This window comes from Netta rufina (assembly GCF_964035555.1).
Source record: "Netta rufina genome assembly, chromosome: 5".
NCBI lineage: Eukaryota > Metazoa > Chordata > Aves > Anseriformes > Anatidae > Netta > Netta rufina.
Window position 1 is genome coordinate 8,104,761 of NC_140128.1, and position 22,227 is coordinate 8,126,987.

The 22,227-nt window shown below is 41.9% G+C and overlaps 1 protein-coding gene across 2 annotated transcripts in view; it reads left to right on the top strand.

The window, feature by feature from the left end:
* Window positions 1-21,880, top strand: part of MPPED2 (metallophosphoesterase domain containing 2) — a 98,648-nt gene extending 76,768 nt beyond the window's left edge. For both annotated transcript variants that reach the window (XM_084287636.1, XM_084287637.1), the window contains exons 5-7: window positions 16,113-16,228; window positions 18,354-18,467; window positions 21,698-21,880. In XM_084287636.1, the coding sequence (XP_084143762.1) occupies window positions 16,113-16,228; window positions 18,354-18,467; window positions 21,698-21,816 (349 nt within the window). In that variant the 3' untranslated portion in view covers window positions 21,817-21,880. The remainder of the gene's footprint in view (window positions 1-16,112; window positions 16,229-18,353; window positions 18,468-21,697) is intronic.
* The last annotated feature ends 347 nt before the right edge of the window (window positions 21,881-22,227 follow it).

A 22,227-nucleotide genomic window follows, 5' to 3' on the forward strand; every position in this document is an offset into this window, starting at 1 on the left:
AGGGTAAGTAAAAGACTCTGATAATTAAGTCATTTTCTCTTTGGGAAGAATAGAATTACCATCTAAAATATTTATAGGAAATATCTCAATGACCATATCATGTATCAAGTCCAGTTTGAAGTCACCATTTCCTATAGCTTGAGTTCAACAGAAGTTAAAATATCTTTGCATAACATGAATAGAAGTTAAAAGTGTTATTAGCCTCGATTTTATCATGAGGTTCTGTTGTCAAGGAGAAAATTCCCAAGTGTACCAAACAGAGAGAGAGGGGAAAGGGTAAAAAAAGAGCGAAAAAGAGGCACCAGATTTCCAGTGAAACAAAGAATAAAGAAAATGTGAGTTTACTGTAGTTCAGGGCAGGAAGGTGGAAAAGTTGAGAGAAAAACTAAGATAACTAGAAATTTTTGTGCTGAGCTGGCAAAAAAATGGCGTGGTTCAACCGAGAATCTGTTTGTTTTCAAAATCTATGCTGAAAGCACTCAGTCGTAAAAGTGTTTTCAGCATCTGCATTAGTTCTTTGGAAAACTTACTCGATGCCTGCTTGCATTTGTAGGCCCGACGTAGCTTCCTGCCTGTGGTCCTCTGAGCCTGATCCAAAGCTTATTGAAGCCAGTAGGATTTTTCCATTGATCTCAGTAGGCTTTAAATTATGTGCTTGATCTGAAGATCTTAGTCAGACAACAGATGAGAAAGATTTAAATGCCGCACTTGGATTTCTGCCTGATTAAGGACTGCAGATTTCCATTCCGAAGTGCAGCATCCAGGCTCAACCATATCTCCATCTTGATGCCAGCTTCGGCATCTAAATAGCTTAGAAAAATATGTTGAAGTCTCCAGGCCCGTAAGAGTTTGGCTTTTGCTTTATGGCAGCAAAAGTGTCATATTTACACTGAACTGATACCTGCTCATTATGCGGACAGTAAGGAAAGATCAGGGAGGAAAGCCTACTCCCTCTGAAATCAGTATCGCTGGCTCCTCAGTTCTACAAAGCCAGAATTTCATGTCAAAAATCAATTCAGAAAGCAAAACCCTTCCCATAAAAGGCATGGCCAGTTTGATACCAGAGGACCAAATATATAGGATCCTTACAGCCCCCTCTGCTTTTCAGCTGTACCATACCTTTGAAGCAAATGTGAAAATTCCTTCATAGCAGTTTTCTTAAAAACTACTACAATTTTTACCAAATAATTCTGAAAATAAACTGCTTTGGATTTTAGCTTGTGTTTGTGATGCAGTCCAATACTATTACACTCGAGAAAGGTATCTGGGAAGGGTATAGGAAAGCACAGAATCCACGCACCGCCTTTAGAAGAACCCTGTTCAGAATGTGGGCTGAAGACTGAGAGCATTTTAAGTTAAATTGTGTGGACCTGAAAGCATCAAAGCTGAATATTTTATGTGAAGCTTGTCAAGGGCCTTTACTAAAATAGCTTAAAAGCAGTATCACAGTTGCCTTCTTATAAGCATTGCACACTTTGAAAGATGAAACATGCTGAAGGGTTTTCAGGATTGCCAGAAGTTGGTGTATATATGTTCTTTCTTTTAGGTGTCAAATTTTATATGCCGTATATATACACGCGCTCCCATGTGAACAAACACCTTTCTTACCACTATTTTCTGCAGAAGACTTATTGCATATATTCATGATGTTCCTTAAGGTACAGTAAGTGGGGTTGTTGAGGGTGGTTTTTTTTTGCATTTAAAGGCTGAGAGTGTAAGATAAGCTAAGTTCCTCAGCTACCTAATTTAGTTAATGGGGAGAGAAAGCAGCCCCTGCATTCCATCCCACTGCTTTAAACATCAGCCTGTGGACAAGTTGAATTGCACTTTGCAAGGCTTGGCTCTGTCCGTTGCCTATAAAGGAGCCCAGCCCTGGCTTGGACCAAACATTTGACTTTCAGAAGGCTAAATTTAGCTGACAGGAACTCTAGTATTAATAGACTTGCATTCACTTTACGTAACAATAACAGGTCACATTCGTTCCTGATGCATTGTAGGAAATAAAGCTACAGCAGGGATAAACTTACCTCCGTAAGGATGTTGTGCTGCTGGTTTAGGTGGTTCACTATTAAGCTCTGAAAATACACTCCTAATATATTGTAGGCTTCACTCTCGTCATTTCACTCGTGGAAGATTCAACTCATTTGGGGCCTCAGTTGTACTACACTTGCTTAAGTAAGTAGTTGTACAGATTCCCGTCTCCTGGGGACTTACTGAAAATGCAGTGGAGAAATCTATTTTTACCCTGTCTCTATGACTCAAAAGTTCATTTCCTAATGCCTACAAGAGAGTCCATGTTGACCTCTGATGTGTTTTTTTTTTTTACACAGAGTATTGCCGTAGTTGAAATGATTTCTTGTGAGGATAAAGCCAGATGAAGGCTGAAAAACCTCTTGTATCAGAGAATGGATAGCAGCAGAGCCTTATAAAGAGGGTGAAATGTGAAGTTTTAAAGTGGATGTTGCTAATAGAAATGCACCTTTTCATATCTTCTGTGCTCTCAGAAGGAAAGCAATATAAAAGAGCAGAACAGTGAGAGATGACTTATTGAAAAATAGATCATGGGTGAAATTTTGAACGCTGACTTCAATGAGAGACCAGCATTTCACACGTTGATACAGCTGTTGGATGTTTCTAGATGGAGGTTGCTGCATACAAATGCTCACTGCTCCTTTTTCTCTTCTTTTTTTTTTTCTTTTTTTTCTTTTTCTTTTTGATATTGCTCAGAAAGAGTCATTGCCATGCGTGGCAAGTCTTTTGATCTCACTGAGGTAAACAGGAGTGTTGTTCAGAGCGTTACTCACCTGGAAGAGAGGGTAAGCAACATTTAGGTGTTCCTTGGTAACGTAACCCCATCTATTTTTCTTTTAGTGGTTAGCAGCTCTATGACAGGGACAAGCCTGAAGAGAGAGGTTGCTTAATGAAGGTTTCATTACAACGAGAGAGAGGTCTAGGAATGAGAAACCCAAGTTCAGAGTTTGATCTTGAAGTCATCCTTGAAACAATTCAATGCAGTCAGTAGAAATACTCAGCTGAGGTGGGACAAAGGTGGGACACTGCTCAGTGTGCCATGGCCTTATCCCCACTGTCACCGAGAGGGAAGTCTCCACAGATTCTGAAAAGCCACCGAGTTGGAGGCATTCATCTCTTAAGCAATTTTTTTCTGAAGGATGTTTATTTTTTCATCAATACCATCCGGGCCTCAGTCTATTAATCCACCTAAGATATGTATTATGGCCATGTGGCTCGAGCCTTATAGTACAGGAAGTTTATTGCTCTGTGTCTCATTACCTTAGTGAGATACAGTAAAATAAATGTATAAATATATACATATATATTTGCAAGGTGTGTCCTTTAGTGCTGTTCTTAATAATGTGTGTGTATATAAATACATACGAACGTATATAAATAAATACTAACTGTATATAAATAAATACTAACGGCTGATCTATATTTCAGTCTGCATGAAGTCCCGTTCCAGAATTTACCCCAGGTGCCATTAATACCTGCCTGGGTGTGGACCAAGAAACTGGGGCAAGAGTAGATTTTCACATTTACCAGGCATGATTCATTGGAGAAACCAGTTACGTTGCTTTCTTGTGCTTTTGCTCATCTGTCACTGTGGCAATATGTAGTGACAATTCAAACTGCTAGCATGGAAATAAGATAAAAAGTGTTTAGGACAACTGGGAAATTTCATTTAGACAGAATGTCAGACCCTAGTCTCCAGCGTAAATACTGTAGGTTTACCATGTCCAGCTTTGCGATATCATTTTATGTGAAATTAAATCAGAGGCCAGCCACCAACAGGAATGCAGTTGAGCCTGTTCAGTTTTAGTTTGCAGTGTAATTCTGTTGCTCCTGATCTCTGTTCCTAGCTAGAGCAAGTTACAATTGGTAGCAGCTTATAAAGTGTTTGGAAACCACAGTTCCTATAGAAATGTCTTTTAGTTTCTTGCATTACACTTTAGTTTGAAAAGTTTAAGTCTCTGGAAAGCTGGTTCTGCTCCTCATTGTTCTTGTGGATCAAGTTCATGCTGGCTAACAGTTATTTTGATTTGCACAGTAACCTAACACTGATATTTCGGGACAAATAGGCACCAGTGTGGCTCCTGAAAGGGTGAGTTGCATGTATTCATAAGCCATTCCATTCATTTCTCTGACATGGAAAAAAGGGCAGGGCTGCTTTCATCCTGCTGCCAACCCTTTTATCTCTAAAGAATCAAATTTCAGGAAACCTTTCTGCCTAGGCCGAAATTTCAAAGGGATCATGTAATACTTAAAAAGTTGAGCTGCTTAATTCTCATAATTTTAGGGGGAATGTTATTTTTCCCACTGACAAAACAAAGCATTCCCCCAAAACAAAACAGAAACCATTGGAGGGGAAAAAAAAAAAAAGCAAAAAGCTGGTTTGGTTAGTAAAAATGTGTTCAGTATTACTTCACTTCCTACTATTCAGGACAGCGCATTGTTCAAACCGATGCAGTGTTTATACACACTGTGGTTATGACTGTAGTCGTGGCTATTGTTGAAGGATGTTACACAGACGTTTATCACAGTATGTCACTAAACCCATTGTAAAAATGTCCTAGTAGTTAAATGAGGCTTAGATTTAATGAGTCCGTAAGAAAAGACTATTTTTAAAATCATACTGTAAATAAGGTTCCTATCGCGATGTTATTGGGATCAGCATACAGATTTTCTTTTGTTTCATAACAGCAGCAGTATCTCTGTGAAGTTAGGCAAGCAATTTTAAGCACACACTTTTACAAAGCTATTGAAGAAACAGTTACTTGGCCGTACTCAGACAACACCAGAATAGTAAATGAAGGTGTGAGATCATTAAAAAAAATAGCATGTATATATATACAAGTACATGTCGCACACACACACACCAGTAATAACAGTCTAGGTAATGAAATCCAAAAACTAATAAAACACTGTGCTAATCGCAATGTAATAAGTTGTCAAAGGCAGAAAAAGAAGTTGCTCAGTTAGCACAGTTCTGAATTAGTGCTACTTTCCCCTTCAAGTGCTAATGCTGGAACAAATCTATGATTTTAAAAACACTACTGCACTTGAGAAACGTAAAAATGATGCTCATAGCCATTATTAAGATTTTACTGAACAACACACACTTTGCTTGTAGCTGTGAAAACAGCCATTTAAATTTCTAAAAGGTAGTCATTTGGACCTCATTTTATCTTCAATTGTTTATTTTCAACCTGACATGTTTACTGTGGAGTACAGAGCTGTGCCTTATTTTGTTTAAATTAGGAAGTATGAAACTGTAAGGGGAAAATAATATAATTTTAACCATTCGAAAGGACATTGTAAACAACAGAACGTGAGGAAGTGTCATTATTCTCCATGTTTTTTCTGCAGTAGGAATGAATTGGTATCTCTAAAGCTGTAGTTTGATGGTAAAACATCAAGTAAGTTTTGCCACCAAAGAGGCAGTGCATGCCCTGAATAACCAGTCCTGTGCACTGTTCTACCATTCTCCTGTCCTTTATTTGTGCCGTGGAAGATTTGAGTGCTCTAAATCAAGTAACTGAAAAGATACGCTTCTATTTATTTATTATTTATTAAGATGTGATGTGTCAGTGACCCCATCTCGGTCTCAGCAGTACCAAGAAGGTGGAGCGGTGCCTGTTTGGAGAGCAGGGAAAGCTCAGGAGAAAGGCAGGTGGTTCTCCAAGTGGTTCTGCCACCCAAGTATCTTCGTACACCTCAGTGCTCAGCTCTATCAACCCCGGTCAGGATGAGTAAGCAGCTATCAGAACCAGCACCAGCTCGCCAGCTTACTGCAGAGGTTTCTCCCTAGTCTCTGTAGTGTGAGCTGTGCTAGGCCACTCGCCAGGGACAGCAGTCCACGTCGCAGATGGCACTTCTGCCCTGGGCAGCGGCTCGTGCTTTTGTGGCAACCTCCTGAGAGCTCGGGGATGGAGTGCGGTTGCCATGGAGGCTCGAGTCATGAGAACGAGGGGCCACAGAATTCCCTGCTGCAACATTTGATTCCAGTTAGAGCGCTGCTGGCTTTGAGAGGAAGATCCAGACAATGGATTATTCTCGGGGCAAATGAAAACAAGATCGTTCAGGATGAGGATATTTGGATCTGCGACAGCAGCCGTAAACATAACAGCGTTCCTCTTCCACCAAGAAAGGTTTTGACTTCGCCAGTTACTCGTGTGTCCCGTTGGTGTCCGAGGCTCTCCTGGGGCAGCTCACTTCCGTCCTGCTGCCACATTCTCTGCTTAAACCTTCCTGGGGGCATTACCAGGGGCATGATTCTGAGTGCTTCATCCTACGGGAGTAGATTCCTGCAGCACTCTATTTAGAAGGCCATTTAATGTTAGCTCTCTCTTCATTTGGAAATAATGGTGTTGGGGAAAAAAAAATTAATTAAAATGGCTTCAGAAAGTAGTTAATTATAAAACCTACCATGGCCTGAAGTATAAAATACATTGCAGACTGAGAAATCATGTAGGGGTGCATTACTAAAATAATTAATTTAAGATTTTACATATATCACCCACACAGCAAATGCCGTGGCTGCTGCTAAAATGAGTCCAGTGCCCTTCAAAAACTGTTAGCATCTCTTGTATCTCCCACTCACTCCCTTTTAGCTGCGCTTGTTTTATTCTTTACTATGGGCATGCCATTCGTGTTAAGAATATCCATTTTGCAAAAAGGGCTTTCGGGTAAGAAATGAAATCCTCGCCACATTTGTGTTAGCATTATTATTGTGTTTGGGGCCAGGATTAACTCACTAAGTGCACAGCCTAATACAGGCAAGGGGCGTGTGGACCTCACTGCTACCTGTGCTGTGCATCCTTCGTCTGCAGCAGCCTCTGCAGTGATCTGGGTCAGTGTTAGGTGTGAAACCACTCTGTGCTGAAAACCTGACACTTCTCTCGAAGGATAACCGATGTGGGGCCAGCATGCTGGCCTTATATCACCACGGGTTCCCATCCAGGCAATCCCTTAAGCTCTGCACCGTTGTACCGAGTTTAGTTAGGGCTCTTCTGCCAGTGTGGCTGTGCTTGCTTACGTATGCTGGGCTGGAGTTACACAGAGAGAAGTCTCACCTCTCAGTGCAGGAAAATAGCTGCTGGTTATTGTTGTTTGGGGATGGAGGGAGTGGTTTTTTTCTTGGTTTTGCTTTTCACAAAATGAGTGTGGCCTGTGGAGGTTCAAGTTTAGTGGTGCTGTCCAAGCTCCATCTCCTCTCGCTAGCTATCAATATGCTGAGATCCCTGCTGCTTGTCAGTCTAATTTCTAGTTGGTGCAGGTTCTTGACATTCAGCACTTTATCAAACATAAGCTGCTTGGCACCTATTACCACTGATCTCAGCATTGCTAATAAACAGCAACATCAAGGCCATATTTTCTGGTTCCTGTCAGACCACTGCTTTCCTGGGTGAAATAAAAGTCCTATTAACATGCTCCTCCTCATTGGCTCTGACAGTTTGATTAATTAGGCCCCCTCTTTAGATGACCTCTGCACTGACACGACAGGGAGGTGAATATAAAATGAATAGTTTGCCCACATAATGGCCTACTGCAAGTTTCAGATTTTTATCGGATCAGACTGAAAGTCCGGGGCCTGTATTAAAATGGAGAGTACAGCAATATATGGCTGTGGGTTATGAACCGCAGGTTTTACAACACGGTTAAAGGATTAAAACCAAACCAATCCTAGCCATTCTGATATATTGACTTCTCCTCTAAGAATTAATCTTTCCTTTACTCTTGTGACCATACAATACAAATCTAATTCGTTTACATTATCAAATCAAATGACCTTTTGTTTTCAACAGATTTTTTTATTGCTAGAAAATACAGTATGTTAACTCTGTGGTTATTCAGCCTCCCATAAAATCCTAATGTAAAGCCATTATTCTAGATCCGCTCTATTTAAATGTCAGTCTGCCTTTCTATTATAAACCACCAGTTCGTAGGCTTGTAACTCATCAGGAAAAATTTACTTCAGGTGGAAACTTGGAGTATGAGCTCACGTCTTTTCTTTGAAAATGTGTTCTGTAAAAATGCAAGTGTATATGATCCAGAGGGATGAAGAGGTGATGGTGAACCTATAGCAGCAATGGGAACATCTGATGGTGTCAGCATTTTGGCCACGGCAGGGTGCCCCTGGCTGGGGTCGGGCTTTGTGATTGCAGGAGAAGCAGCAGCTTGCTCTGGCGGGCATGCAGAGGGCTTGAAAGCAGCCAAATTGAACTTACAGTATCCTCCAACCAGGAGGCAACTCCGTCTCGTCATAAAATCAGGAGTTTTGATGGGTTGTTCATGAGAAAGAGGTCTTTCCTGACTCATGTTTTTTTCCTGTTGCTTGCTTGCACTTAATTAAGTGCCATTAACCCTCTTTTGAGGGGAATTAGGTGTTGCATGTTGCCTTGGATAGATGAAAAGATGAAAAATTCTTGTGTCAGTCAAGGTGAGAACTGGATAGAATATGAGGAGCATTTTGTTGATCCGTTGGAGTCATTGATACAGAGGTAAAGACTCTACGACATCGGTTTCTAATTAAAGTTTTCATGTTAGCTTTTTTCGCCAGAAGAGCCAAATTGACTCTTATTCAGTCTGTGGTTATCTGCATCCCCCCACAAACCTCTTTGAAGGGGCGTGATGAAGGTGGGCAAGCCTAAAATTAAATGTTGTGTAAATTGACCTGCTTGTAATCTGAGATCTTTGCTTAATGATCTTGAAGCCGACAAAAGCGAATGACCCATGCTTAAACAGATCCTTTTCAATTAAAATAATGCTCCTTTTACCTCTGTAATGCTGAGTGCTCTGCAGTCTTTTCAGCAGCTCCTGCTTCTTTTATGATCCTCATTTTTTTTTTTTTGTCAGCCTCTTCTGTCATTTTTTTTCCCCTTTGTGTTCATCTGTTGATCAAGTAACTGCATTACTTTAATTGATTTGCTAAATTGGCTCATACATAAAACAGCTCCTCCAGGTAATAACCTGAAAATGTTAACGTAGGTTACTGGGTTCATGCTTGAGTGCTAGAGTACTTGTAGTTTTCGTTGGGTTGGGAGTGCCTTCTTCTGTTTCTTCAACTTCTGTGCTAGCTTCCTTGTCACAGGCAGAGCAACAGGAGACAGATGTATTTATATACATCTATATTACATAGGTAGTGTGTATTTATGTGTATATGCACACGTGTATACCTGTGTAAGTAGCGTGTATGTAATATCAGCTGGAGGGTTTTTGTATGTGCCTACAAAACAAGTACATGAGGTTGCCTGAACTGAGGAGGTATGATATGTATTCAGAGAGCCATGCTCACCCCTTTCCCCTGACGAATTTTTGTAGTTCTTGGGTGACAGAACTTGACAGAGGAGGTGGCAGTGTGTTTGGGTGAAGCTACCAACTTCTCTGCGGGCTCCGAAGTAGGATCACAGTTTTCAGCAAAGTGAAATTTTGATTGCGTCAGGTGTTACTTCTCAGCACAAGGCAAAGGCTACAATAAGTGAAGAAAATGAAGAAAACGGGCATGGTTTTTAAAGAAATGACACCTCCTAACACAATGAAATGGTGAACCAGTGTTACTGTCTAAGGTCTAGCCATGATGTTTTATGCAGTACTTAAATGCCAAATAAGTGTGTGTCGTCACTCGGGAAACTTTTTGATTGTTTCGGCTGTTTCCATAAGGCTTTGGAGGGTAGGTGGCTTTGCACCCAGCTTAACAAACAAACTGTTTTTTCTTTCTTTCTTCCTCCTCCTGCCCTGTCCCTCAGAGTGGACGTTGATTTTACATTGTGGAGAGCTTCTGGACCAGTCAGCTCCTTCCTCTTCATTTCCACAAAAATCAGAAAATCCTACCATCAAAAACTGAGAAATTAAAGCTCTTTTCACTACTGCAGCATCCTGTGATGCTGGAAGGGGCACGGGTGCAGTACGGGAATGAAGGGGACAAGGTGCCCTTTCTGGAACAAGCAGCAGATCATCAGATCAGTCCCCATGGTGTTTCACAGGCCTGACCTGCTGCCGCAGCACTCCTGTAGCAGTTGGGGAAATGCAGCGTGGCTCCTCTACGGCCCCAGATGACTTTATAGGTCCCGTACAGCCCCAGCCGAGCCTGGCGCTCCCTTTGGCCCAGGTGTGTCCGTCAAGCCATCCTCAGCCACACGCAGCGGCTACTATGTTCTTCTGTTAGTAGGTCTGTGTAGTTCTGTGTGTTTTAAAAGTAGAATGAAATTAGCCCTTGAGTCAAGTTTGAATTATTTTCAGATTTGGGGGATATTAAAATATCTCCCAGATCTCATTAAGTAAAGCCCTCAATAAAATAATTGCAACACAGCTGGAGATTGGAAAACCTCAGAAGATTTGGAGGAAATTTCCTCTTTGATGAGCGATTCACATACTTAACCAAAGTTTTTCTGAGTCATAAAGTTGAAAATCTCATCTCTTCCCTACCTCTCCAGCATCCACTACCATGCCGGTGTCATCCCCTTCTCTGCTTCACTGCGTGTTCTGTCCCCCCTTCCCTCAGGGAGCCCCATGCCCTGTCTTGCTGTCCTCTGCCTTGTCATCCTCTGTGATCCTGCTGGTGTTTTAACCTCCTGACTGTCAGCTTTATCATTCAGAGAACCAATAAACGTTTAGAAATTGTAGCATGTGAGTTGAAAGAGAGAGAAACTGCAAAAATCCCAGCCGTTCTTGCAGCTTCAGCTTTTTGTAAGGTTGGGAGAAGAGCAGAACCGTGTTCTGGACATTTGCAGAGGTGCCTAAAACGTGTGTACTTCTCTGATTAGGAGAGGGATACAGCCACGGCGTCACAGTACTGGTAACCCACTTCTGTAAGAGCTGTCCCACGAGAGCTTCAGTTGTTTAAAGATGCAGGGTAAGCAAAACCCCGAGGAGCTGGGCTCTGTGATACTTTTTAAGAAGGTTGCGTGTTACTGTCCCCACTTTCCTCAGCGGGACACCGAGGCACAGCATGTAAACGCGGGTGGAAATGAGCTAGGACAGCCAGAACCATTTAACTTTGTCCTTTCTGCTATCACAACGTTATGAGCAATATCACGATGTTATAACAAGCACGTTTAGGAAATTATTTAGCCTTTAGGATTTCCTAGTTGTTGTTACATTATATTAAAAAAAGGGGTTTTAATATTCGCTCTAAGAAAGAGCTTAATCAAAAACGCTTTTGTGGCACCGAAGGCAAGTGTCAGAGTCTGCCCAGAAGCTCTTATCTCGTAAAACACGCTTGCTTAGTACGCCGTGCACTTGCCCTGCTCAGCCCTTTGTCTTCGTGGTTACACAGGCTCTGGCCTTCCCCTTCTCCCCTCTCCAGCCCCGTTGTTTCCCCAGCAGGCACGCTCTGCTCTGCCCATTGCCGGAGCAGAGCGGAGCGGGCGCGTGTGCTGCTGCGCCCTGGCAAACGCTGGTGTGCGCCTCGGGACGGAGGGTGGAGGATCGGATGGAGGGTGGAGGATCGGATGGGAAGGCTTTTCTGCGCTGTGCACAAAGGTCGCTTTTGTTTTTCTTCCCTCTGCGGTTTGCTGTCAGCAAGCGCTCTGCGCCGCGGCAAGCTTTTGCGTCGGGTTGTGGTGAATATTTTGGGGCTATGCTAGTGGGCTAGTCCCAAACCTCAACGATTCTGGGAATGCACATGCAGTGCCCTGTCTCATCCCGTCTTTGCTGCTGCAGGAGCTGTCTGTCTCCTTCCAGGCTCGTGTGTGCACCCTGAATGCTGACAAAAACACCCAGCGAGTGTCTCGTTCCTGCTGGTCGTTGCGTGGAAGCGCTTCCTGCTGCGGTGTGGGCCAGGCGCTCCTTCGGCTTGGTCCTGTAGGAGGAAACAGCCCCAGATTTTTGCCTCCTGTGCACTTCGCTTGGAGGATTAAAGATCAAACTGGAGCTTTCGTAGGGTGACCGGTTAGCCTTAAAAATGAATGAATAAAGGAAATAGAAAAAAGAATCTATTTTTTTTCTACTTCTGTTTAGACGTAGCTAATGAAATAATTGGATTTGCTCATGGGTTAAAAGGAAAAGTTTTGTCTAGGTCTCATTGTAGGTTTACCTTTTGAGTTGTTGAACTCTGAGGATTGTGTAATTAAATTGATGAGCCCCTAGCCAGAGAAAGAATGGAAGTAGATGGTGGGAGATACCGTCCTTTAAAAACATCAACCTTCCTGAAGGAGTCAAAACTCTTGCATCACTTGGATGAGCTTGGCCATAGCTGTGTGTCTTCTGTTTCCCTGCGTGACTGCTGCTTCTGAGATGTACATGCCATGGAGGGGTTGTGATTTTGTTTTCTGAAGCTTATGCCGTAAAGTAATGCTCCCTCGCTGTATTTTTTTTTTTTAATAGCAAAGTAGTAAGAACACTTCAGTTATTTGGGAAAAGGGAGGATGCGATCACCTGCTGAAGAGTCAGCTCTCTGCCTCTGAAGGCCGCTGGATTTGTTTTTCTTGTCAGGCAGTTCTCCCACAGCACCTGTGACGGGAGGGTGAGCCTTGCCCTGAAGTTTAGGATCGCCTCCTCCTCGCTCTGGTGGCGAGTGCCGTGCGCCCCTCCTGCAGCACAGGGTGTGAAGGCAATGTGCAGCCTGCTGCATAAGCACTCTGTTAATTGCAGACAACGTAAGCTCCAGAACGCCAGGTGGGGAGGGATCTGTGGGGATTCCTGCGCAGAAATGAAGAACCGGAGAGGGTACAGCAGCGGGGCAGGTGTCTGCCTTTCATTAGGATATTCCCCGTGACACGTCTGGTGCCGGCAGAGCCGAAATGCCTAAACGAGAAGGAAGCTTTGCAGTCAGGGGAGGGCCGAGCTGTCAGGTGAGCCAGGGCTCAAGACTTACCATGACAGCTTCATGGCACGTGAAGGATGCTGTGGAGCACAGCGTGGCTCTGACGAGCGGAGGCTAAATTAGGTTCTCCTGGCCGTGGGCTGCCACGGTGCGTGAGCGGGACCCGTGTCGTGCCGTGCGGTGCGTCTGAGGAAGTGTTCTGGTCCGTCAAACGTAAAATGACAAAATCATTTGTTCTCTCTCATTACGAATTCCCACGGTTTTTTATGGCTACGCCTCCCTTGTGACATTTCAACAGTTGATCGCTTTCTTTTCTTTTGACTATTTAGAAATGAGGCACGCTATTCACGGCGCTGGTGGTTCACAGAACTCTGTTACTTCGAACGTAATAGGAAGGAAAAATATGTCAGGTCTTAAATATGATTACGAATGCCTAATTAGCCTCTGCAGAATTATTTGCACTGGATTGCACCTTATCATAGGCGGGTGCAGCCAAAGGACATCACAGACACATCCTCTTGGAGCTGAGGGGTCTTCTCCCAACAAGTAATCAGCTCAGGAAGGCGTTGTATGTATCTGTGTGCATGTTTTTTTTCCCCTAGATTGTTTAAAAGTTGTGTGTGACTCTGTTTAGCTCTTTGGTATGCAGCGAAAGGCAATACCTGGAGTGCAATATCCCCGTCCAACACGTGCTGATAGGATGCTACCTGCCTGCAGTGCGGGCTTTGCCTCTCCTCCACCCGTTCAGCGCTCGCTGGGGACAAGCAGCCGTTCCTCTGGCCCCTCAGGGGATTCGCAGCACATCAACTCCATTTCGCCTGCACCACAACCCAGCATAGTGCAAGCACGGGGTGACCTTCTTCCATGGGATCTCATCCCAACATGACCCTGTGCCGTTTTTTCCTCACGGTGCTGTTCCAAATGTGCCCTGTGGGTTTCCCTGCGAGGCCCGGAGCAGGGCCCCAGCGAGGCCTGAGTCAGGGAGCGGAGCCTGAACCCTGCTGTTCTTCCAGTCACGCCCTCTCATCTTCCCGATTTATTAAATTTTTATGAAAAGATTTGAGTGTAATAAAGATTCCTGCCTTTTCCGTGCATGGGCTGGCTAATGGGGAAGGCATCTCGAAAGTTTTCTTACAAGTGGGTTCCCATGTGGTGGCTGTTAGTCACAGCTAATTACAGAGGCTGGTGAAGGAAGAATATATTGGAACTCGGATTCCCCTCCTCCTCCCTCAGTGCTTAAGAATAACATAAAATAAAAAACCTGCAGACAAATGCAGCTTTTTCCGTGGTTGCAGTCTCCAAAGAGCTCCAGAGAGATCACAGATGTGGTTTCATGTTTCAGGTTTAACTATGGTATAATAAGTACAGTACTATCTGCAGGAGGAATGCAAGTGGGGAAAGAATCATTAATTGATAGTGAAAAGTTCAACCTATGTGCTGTGTGTTTGTTTTTTTTAAGCAGCTGAATGTTTAGCCAACTGCAGCCCTGAGGGTTTTGATAATCTTGATATGTTAAAACGTGGGAACATTACAGGAAAGGAAACATTCGTACCTAATTTAGACGTTTCAGAAAGGTGAGTCATGGCAAAGCAGGAGCAGTTGTGATTTAGCTGAAGTTCAGACACGTTTCATTTTTAATTCAGTTGCTTGCAAACCTGCTCTGCGGTGCACTGCCCTCACTTAACAACTTAAGATCTTTCTTCAGGTTTTCAGATGGTGCAGAGTAAGCCAACAGTGAGAGCTGGAGTTTCTTTGCTATGCACGAGGAGCCCATAGCTTATATAAAACGCTTAACTAGCATTAATTTTCCTGTCTTTTCTTGCCATTCTTCCAACGTCCAGGAAGTCTATTAGGTTGAACGAGTTCCTATGTATGTGTAATATAAGCATTAGCTCAGAAGGACCACATGGGAGGAGGATGTGTCTGTGATTTGTAGCTGTGACCTTCCTGCACCTGTACTGGTAGTGCCTGCTGTTTGCCCTTACTGCTGATTGTCAGGAACTCTGAGTGTACTTAGAACTGGGTAAACCTTTCATTGGTCAAATTACTTTCTCCGGCAAGCAAAGTATGTATTTTAATTACAAAAAGTAAAATAAAATAGAGATGTAATCTCCACGGGAAATTTCCACTTGAATGCGTATTTGAGATTGAACATATTCGTAAGTTAGAGGGTGCAGAAGGCAGATTCCATAATGAAGTGATGTAGGACTCTTAATGATCTTTCTTATTTAACAGGTATGCTTTTCCACGTTTTTTTTTAACGTGAAAGTTTTCTTTTCACAACTGCAGTACAGAGAAGACTGCAGGAGTAGCTTGAACTCTGAGAAGGATGGCCCCAAATATCTATGGCTGGTACAGGGAAACCCTCCTAGAAAATGAAGCAACCCAGTCTTAATTCTGTTGCCTACACTCTAAGAAACACGCACACAGATGAAAACTATTCCAAATACCTTAATTCTAACAGCTACCCAAAATGTTTAAATAACATCTGTAAACACTGCCTCTTAAGAACAATTGTGGATTTACCTGATCAGGAAAGACGTTACTGTATTAAAATTGCATCAAGACCACTCACTGTGGTATTATACCTTGACAAAGTACTCTAAGAAAGTAAGCTTTTTATCATTACGTGCCTGGGTTGATGGATAAACAAATGTCACAGAACAATGCTGTGCTGTGATGGAGAAACCTGAGGATCTCTTTTTCTTAAGAAATACCAAATAAGTTTTAAGTGATAAGATCTCTTTAAAAAAGTTACTGGGAGGCTAAACATTGATCGAGGCCTCCAGGAGGCTCAGGGCTTCAAAGCCAAGTTATGTGCAAACGTTCTGATATTAAAAGTGCTAGACAAAGGAAGTTTGAATTTGGTGAAATATTGTAGTACACAGTGCTTATATCCACAATGTTACGCTGTCTTCCTGATGAACTGTTACCCACTAGATGCCTTGTGCTGTAATTTTCCCTTGCCTCCAAAAACTGAGGGTTTTGATTGTTTTGATTGGATAATACAAGTTAGGAGTTCTTGTATTTGAACATCCCCAAATGTGAGCTTTAGATTGAGCTTGTGTTGTTTAATTTTTTCTCCTTTCTCTTTGTTGGATAAATGCCCCCGGAGCTGAATATTCCTGAGGTACAAAAAGATCATTGGATATTAAATTCAAACATACAGATCAGTGTGTACTTGAACCAGTTTGTTGTAGAGACATTCCCTTCGAAAAGGCTGTCTGCAAGTAGTCTCTGTGCTGCAGAAGTTACTGTAATTCAGAAAAATTGGAGAAGGGAAGAGATTTTTATTTTCCACTGATGCACTTCATCTTATTTTTCCCCAAAGGACACCGTGGTTTAATGGATGGGGCTTTAACCTACCCAGAGGTCAGTCTTTGCTAGACAAGTGGAACCTTATCCCTGAGGGTATTGATATACTAATGACACATGGACCTCCCCTTGGTAAGTGAAACAAAAGCTGTTTGTGATTTTTTTTTTTTTTTTTTTCATGAGAATTTTACCTTCCAACTAAGCAAAATTAGTAATTCCATAACATGTGCTGTAATTGCACTCTAACTCAAAGCTATGAATTAAAAAGCCTTTCTGAAAGAAGGGTAAAGTGATGATTAAGGTTAGCAAAATCTGTTGAGCTTCCAGGTGTTTTTTTCAATTACATTTTTTGTTTAGCTCAAACTAGGGAATATCATATATCCAATTCCATGGCCATTTTGTTTAAGTACAATATTCATCTGACAGTTTCCAATCCCATGTGATTTTTCAGAGGTTGGCTTAAACTTCTAAAACATTTCCCCCCCTACTATGACATATTTCTTTGAGGTTTTAGTGTATGCAGTCAAAAGTTCAAGAGCTTGTAGTCATGTTTTCTCTTTTACAATTCCCTTTTAAGCATAACATCTGTAAAACCACTGTTACATATTCTAATTGACTTAAAGTAAATTTGTGAAAGAATGAATTACGCCCTCAGATAATTGTAAACTAAAGACAGCTATGTAAATGTGTAAATTTTTTTCATGAGTTAGGTGAAATTTTTCCATTTAGTTACATTTTGCTTGTCCTGAACGTGTGTGTAATTCACAGATATAACAGATCTCACAGTAATTCTGCAATAAAGTAAATTCTGGTTGTCTCAAAAAGATGCTAAGATGAGGATCGCTCAGCAGAGGTAGAAGTACTTGGTTTGGGGCATATGTTAAGTGCTCACTAAACCATTTTAAAACTTCCACTATTTTTTCCAATCTTTTACCCTACAAGATACTATCACACATCATGTGTTGCTTTTCTTCAAGACACACAGCAAACAGTCTAGGATCATATTTTCGGTATTTCAATCAGTTTTACAACTGAGAATTGCCTTTTTTCAATGTTGCTTATCAGGCTGAAGAAGTGCCAGCTACTTATTCATTACCGTTACCGCTAATAGATGGTGATTTTGCCAGGCTTTCAGTAAATTGTTTAGAAATACAAGGGGTCAGATCATCGCACGATCACATGAAGTCATTGACTTTTGGGATGGTAGTGAGTTTAAAAGAAGAACGCCCCCAGTTCTCAGAATTGCACGGTGCCAGTATAAAGCAGCGTTCAAATGCCACCAGGTTGGCTCAGTGCTCTCCCAGGGACCGTGGAGTCAGGAATTAATGCCTGTTTTGCATCGTAGTAAGTTAAGAGTCAGCAATCGAAGCAGAGTTAAGAGCAGAAAAAAAAAAAAAAAAAGTTTTTGACCAATAATATACTTATTGCTCTTCTTATATCCTGGTTACTAGGAGCTCTTTTAATAGTGCTGCAAATTCACTTTAAGCTTCAAGGAGCTACCTGCCTGCTGCTTTGATAAAGCAGCGCTGCACCAGCTGCTGACAGTGGAGCACACCGGATATTGCAAACCAGCGCTCTGAATAGCACTCTTTTAATCTGTTTATTTTCCCGAAGAAGCAGAAAACCCCACAAGCACTTTTATGATGTTTCGCGGGTGCTATTTTACATGGGTTGCTAATCCATCTGCTCTCAATTGGGTTCGTGGAGAAATACAGTGATGCTGCAGATGCTAATGAATGCTTTAATTGAATATGCATTGCTTCTTGTTGCTAACTGGGGGCTCAGACATTACCTGATGCTCGCAGCCCTCTGGAAGTTGTGGAAGGCTGTGTTAAATCTTTGGGGTGGCAGAGGTGTCAGGTTGTAGAACAGAAATTCCTCACGTATTTTGCTTCTGGAGGGACCACCTCACTGAATTGGGAAGGTGACCGCTGTGAGAGCCAGGGGAAAGGGAAGAAAAATCAGCAGTGCCGGGAAAAAATGTTCAAGGGTTTGAAGGTGGAAGATGAGTTGAAGCCTATAGTTTAAAAAAACAAATCACATCCAGAAAAATATTAATGCATATGGAGAGGGGAAATCTTAAGGAAGACGAAGTGACAGTGAAATGTTGCTTAAAAGCCATTGTGTGCTTTAATGGAGAGGTTATGAGTGTAGATAATGGTAATAAACCTTCAGTGAATTATGACTTCCTGAAAGACTATGTAAAACCTTACCTGAATAGAGAAAATTAATACTATTGATTGCATTTTGCCTTCAGGTTTTCGAGACTGGGTTCCAAAGGAGCTGCAGAGAGTTGGTTGTGTGGAACTGCTAAACACAGTGCAGAGGCGAGTAAGGCCCAAACTCCACGTCTTTGGTGGAATCCATGAAGGTAAGGACCTGTGCTACTCCTCTTGGATCTGAGGCTAATTCCAAAGGAGCGCATCTCGATGACGCATTGCAAAGGGATGGGTATTGGCATATTGGACTAAAGTAGAGAGGGAACTGAGGGAAGTGATTGCATGCACAGCACTTTGTAAATTTATGCCAGAATTAAAACAGGCTGTTTCAGGAATGTGTGCTACATTTAGCCACCTACATCTTTCACTGTGCAAAGGTTGTTCTACACAGGTTAATTGAAAGCCATGTAAATTTTGACAAACTTTGTTAGAGAAACAGATGAGATTCACCACACATGCAAGCCAAAATTAAAATTATTCCAATTATTCCAAGTGCGGGAGCCAAGAAAAGTGCTAGAAAATTGAAGACATCTTACTGTCTCAGCTTACCTCCCTCGGCATGCAAGGAAAAGCAGAAAGGAGGACAGACATCGGAAGGAGAGATTGCCAGAACTCACTTTGCATACATTTCTAAAAGCATCCTGTAGTACAGTTCATACTGTGTATGTTAGCTTCCAGCAGCCTCATATTTTAGAAGAGATTTGCCCATTGTCAGTACCAGATCAGAAATGAAAAGCTCTGTTTGTGGCAGTGGGAGGGAATGAGAGATTAAGTATATTTTGGAGATATTTAAATATTTAATACAATTTTGTAGCTTTCATGTGGCTGTGAGACAAATATTAGGAGGTCTGCCAGAGAGAGAGTGTAAGACTTTGTGACCCTAGAACTCAAAATTATGCATTAAATGCTTTATATTTCCCCCCTGGAGGTTTCTCCATTGACTCTAATTAGCTTCTCTGTAAGCTCACAGATTTGGAGAACTTCTGAAATGAAAAAGGGAAAAAAAAAAAAAAAGAGAGCTTGGTCAACTAGTATTGTTGGTTTTTCCAAAGCCCTCATGACTTCATGAAATGGATTTTATGCATGGTTTATAAAGGTCTGTAAATAAGGAGTTAATAATGGAAATACTGACTTGACCTTAAGTACAGCGGCATGGATAGCAGTATTTGAATACAGCAAGACTTCCAGCTAAAACACAAAAATGCAGCTTTTGTAGTTGCCTGGGATGCTGAAACTTCTAGTTGTAATATTCTTAAGTAATGGGAGAGAAAGGAATTTTAATGTGCGAGATGGTTCTGAAAAAGCACTGTGGAGCCACGTGCAGCACCTCGCATCTAAATCTCATAGGAAGGGTGGTAGCACGTGTTAAAAGTGAACGTGCAAATGCATTCTTACAAGAATACTAAAACAAGTTAGAATCCTGTTTTAGTACTTACACAGAAGACATAAGAATTACCAGTTCCTGTACAGAAACAAATGGTCAGCTCTTCAGAGCAGCACCTCGCAGTACAGTTAATTCTCATCCAGCTCTAGCTCAGATGAATGCACACTACATTCTGTTAAATCAAGGGAGGCTATACACACATTTTGATCGTGCAGGCTTTTTGTCCTGGTTGATAAGTAAAACCAACCACAAACAAGGTTTTCCCCACCGTAAGATGATCTAAATCAAAATTGCCAGTCCAAATAAATAAAGTGCAGCAATTCTGAAGTGATTATTCTTTGTGAGAGACGCTGTAGGTAGCTGGATTTATCTTAGCTCTCAGACAGCAGTGAGCTGTACTGTATCACGTTGGTTTAAAAGAAAAACATTTTTCCTTTGTGGGTTAGCAATGGGAAGTTCTCTTTCTCCATGAAACTCTTAATAATAAGAATAAAATAAAAGGTACATTTTGTGCCAAATTCGTCCTAGACTTTTTCTAGTTTCTTTGTGCGCTTTTGGTGGATATCAGCTGAAAACAATGGATCTCTTCCACCGATGGAACTGGAGCCCCGTCTCCATGTCCTTGAGAGAATGTCTGTAAGAGGAGACGTTTCTGTGCTTTTATTACCATTCATTTTCTCACATAGTAGAATCCCATTGCCTGAATGGAGACGCAGGTGTGATTCAGTTCACAGGTCAATAGTTTGCTCCACTTGCCCAAAATTCTTTGAGTGCACAGCCCTGGGCTGTTCCATCCTATTCCTGTGTGGCAAGTGGAAGAGAAGATAGAGGCCAGAAGTGACGTGGCATTACTGCTTGGTGCTCAAATTTGTCCTGAACATGGCAATTGCTGGCCAGATGTTCAGGAGGTTGAGAAGAGTCTCCGGCCTCCTGAACCTGACGCCGTAGTGTTACTGAGGAGTCAAGGCCTTGGCATGCTGAAAAATCCCATGATTAATATTCGCTAGTCCTTCATTTATTTGGGAATGAGCTGTCAGGATCCCTTCATAGTGAAAAGCAGTCATCTATTAAACTTTAACCTCAACTTTCTGCTTAAGCCAGTGCTTATCCAGTGACCTCCAGTGCTCTATTGTGCTTATAGCAAGAGATTCCTTTCCTTAGTCATGATTTTCACTGGTGTCTCCTTGTAAAGAACTTAATCTCTTTAATTGTGTTCTTCTTGTCAAGTCTATTCCTACATTTGGGTTCAAATCGCCTGGCCTGTTCAGGCTGCCGTAACTGCAGCTCCCCTTTGAGTCAATGAGACTCCTCTTTTATGCAAAGACCTCTTTAGAACCAAGCAGTACCTGTGTTTTTCACTATTGGTTAGACCCACTTACAGACTTTCAAAGAAATACTTTGCAGCAGCTTTTATGAGTAGTAATGTGTGTGTGTGTGTGTGTGTATTTTTAACCTGCTGCTAATGGGTTTCTGAGGTTTCACAAGCCAATGTGAACACCATCTTGGCAGTCCTGTGAGAGGGACCTGGATGATAAAGGCTAGCATGGGGAAAGCTTACCAAGCTTGGTTCATTGCCCAGAGACAGCAAGGATTTTTGTAGGTAGAGCTGAAGGTACTTCTAAATCTCCTGTTCCTGATCGGTCTTTTATTATCTGACAGATACTACAAGCATGCAAAGTACAATGTGCTAATTAAGTAATTAGGAAAAGTACGTGTGTGATTTTTGTCTCTGGTTTTGCTGTAATCAATTGCAGCAGAGGATTTTCCGTGGAAAAATGTGTGAAGATAAAACAAAAGCATCAGTTCTGATTTCAAATCCAGTCTATTGCGTTTTTTCCTTCAAGTCTTTGTGGCAGCTTTCAAGAGCTTATGTCATTTTGAAGGGATTAATTCAATTTTATTCCAAAGCATTGATCCCGCAACAAGCTTTCAGTGCAGCTGCCCATGGGCAGCATCGTTTGTTTATATTACAGTAAGTGTGACACATTCTCCCTACAGGTTATGGCATTATGACAGACGGTTACACAACCTACATCAATGCTTCAACGTGTACAGTCAGCTTTCAACCAACCAATCCTCCAATTATATTTGACCTTCCAACCCCTCAAGGATCATGAAGCACTACTGCACATTTGGAACTGGGGAAGGTCTATAAACTGCCATTTTCTAATTACAAAACTTACATTCTGTTACATGTTTATTTCAAAATTACTGGGGCGGGGGGGGAGCATTTTGGGGGAGAGAATTGTGGTTGTTTTTGTTTTGGGATGGATTTTTTTTGTAAATTGCTGGTACAAAAGAAAAAAAAAAGTTAGAGGGTTGTGCTTTTTGGAAATGCAGCATCCATTTTAAATTGATAAAGCATTGTGAATTTGTAAAATGAATTTTGTTTTTCAATAAATTTGCCATTGTAAATTGTTATAGTGTTCTCGAAAGGACAGCCAAGCTTTCTTTTAAGAAGTGAGAGACCTTATTTTAATATTATATGATAAGCTAAAAAAATAGGCAGCATTTAAAAACACCCAAAT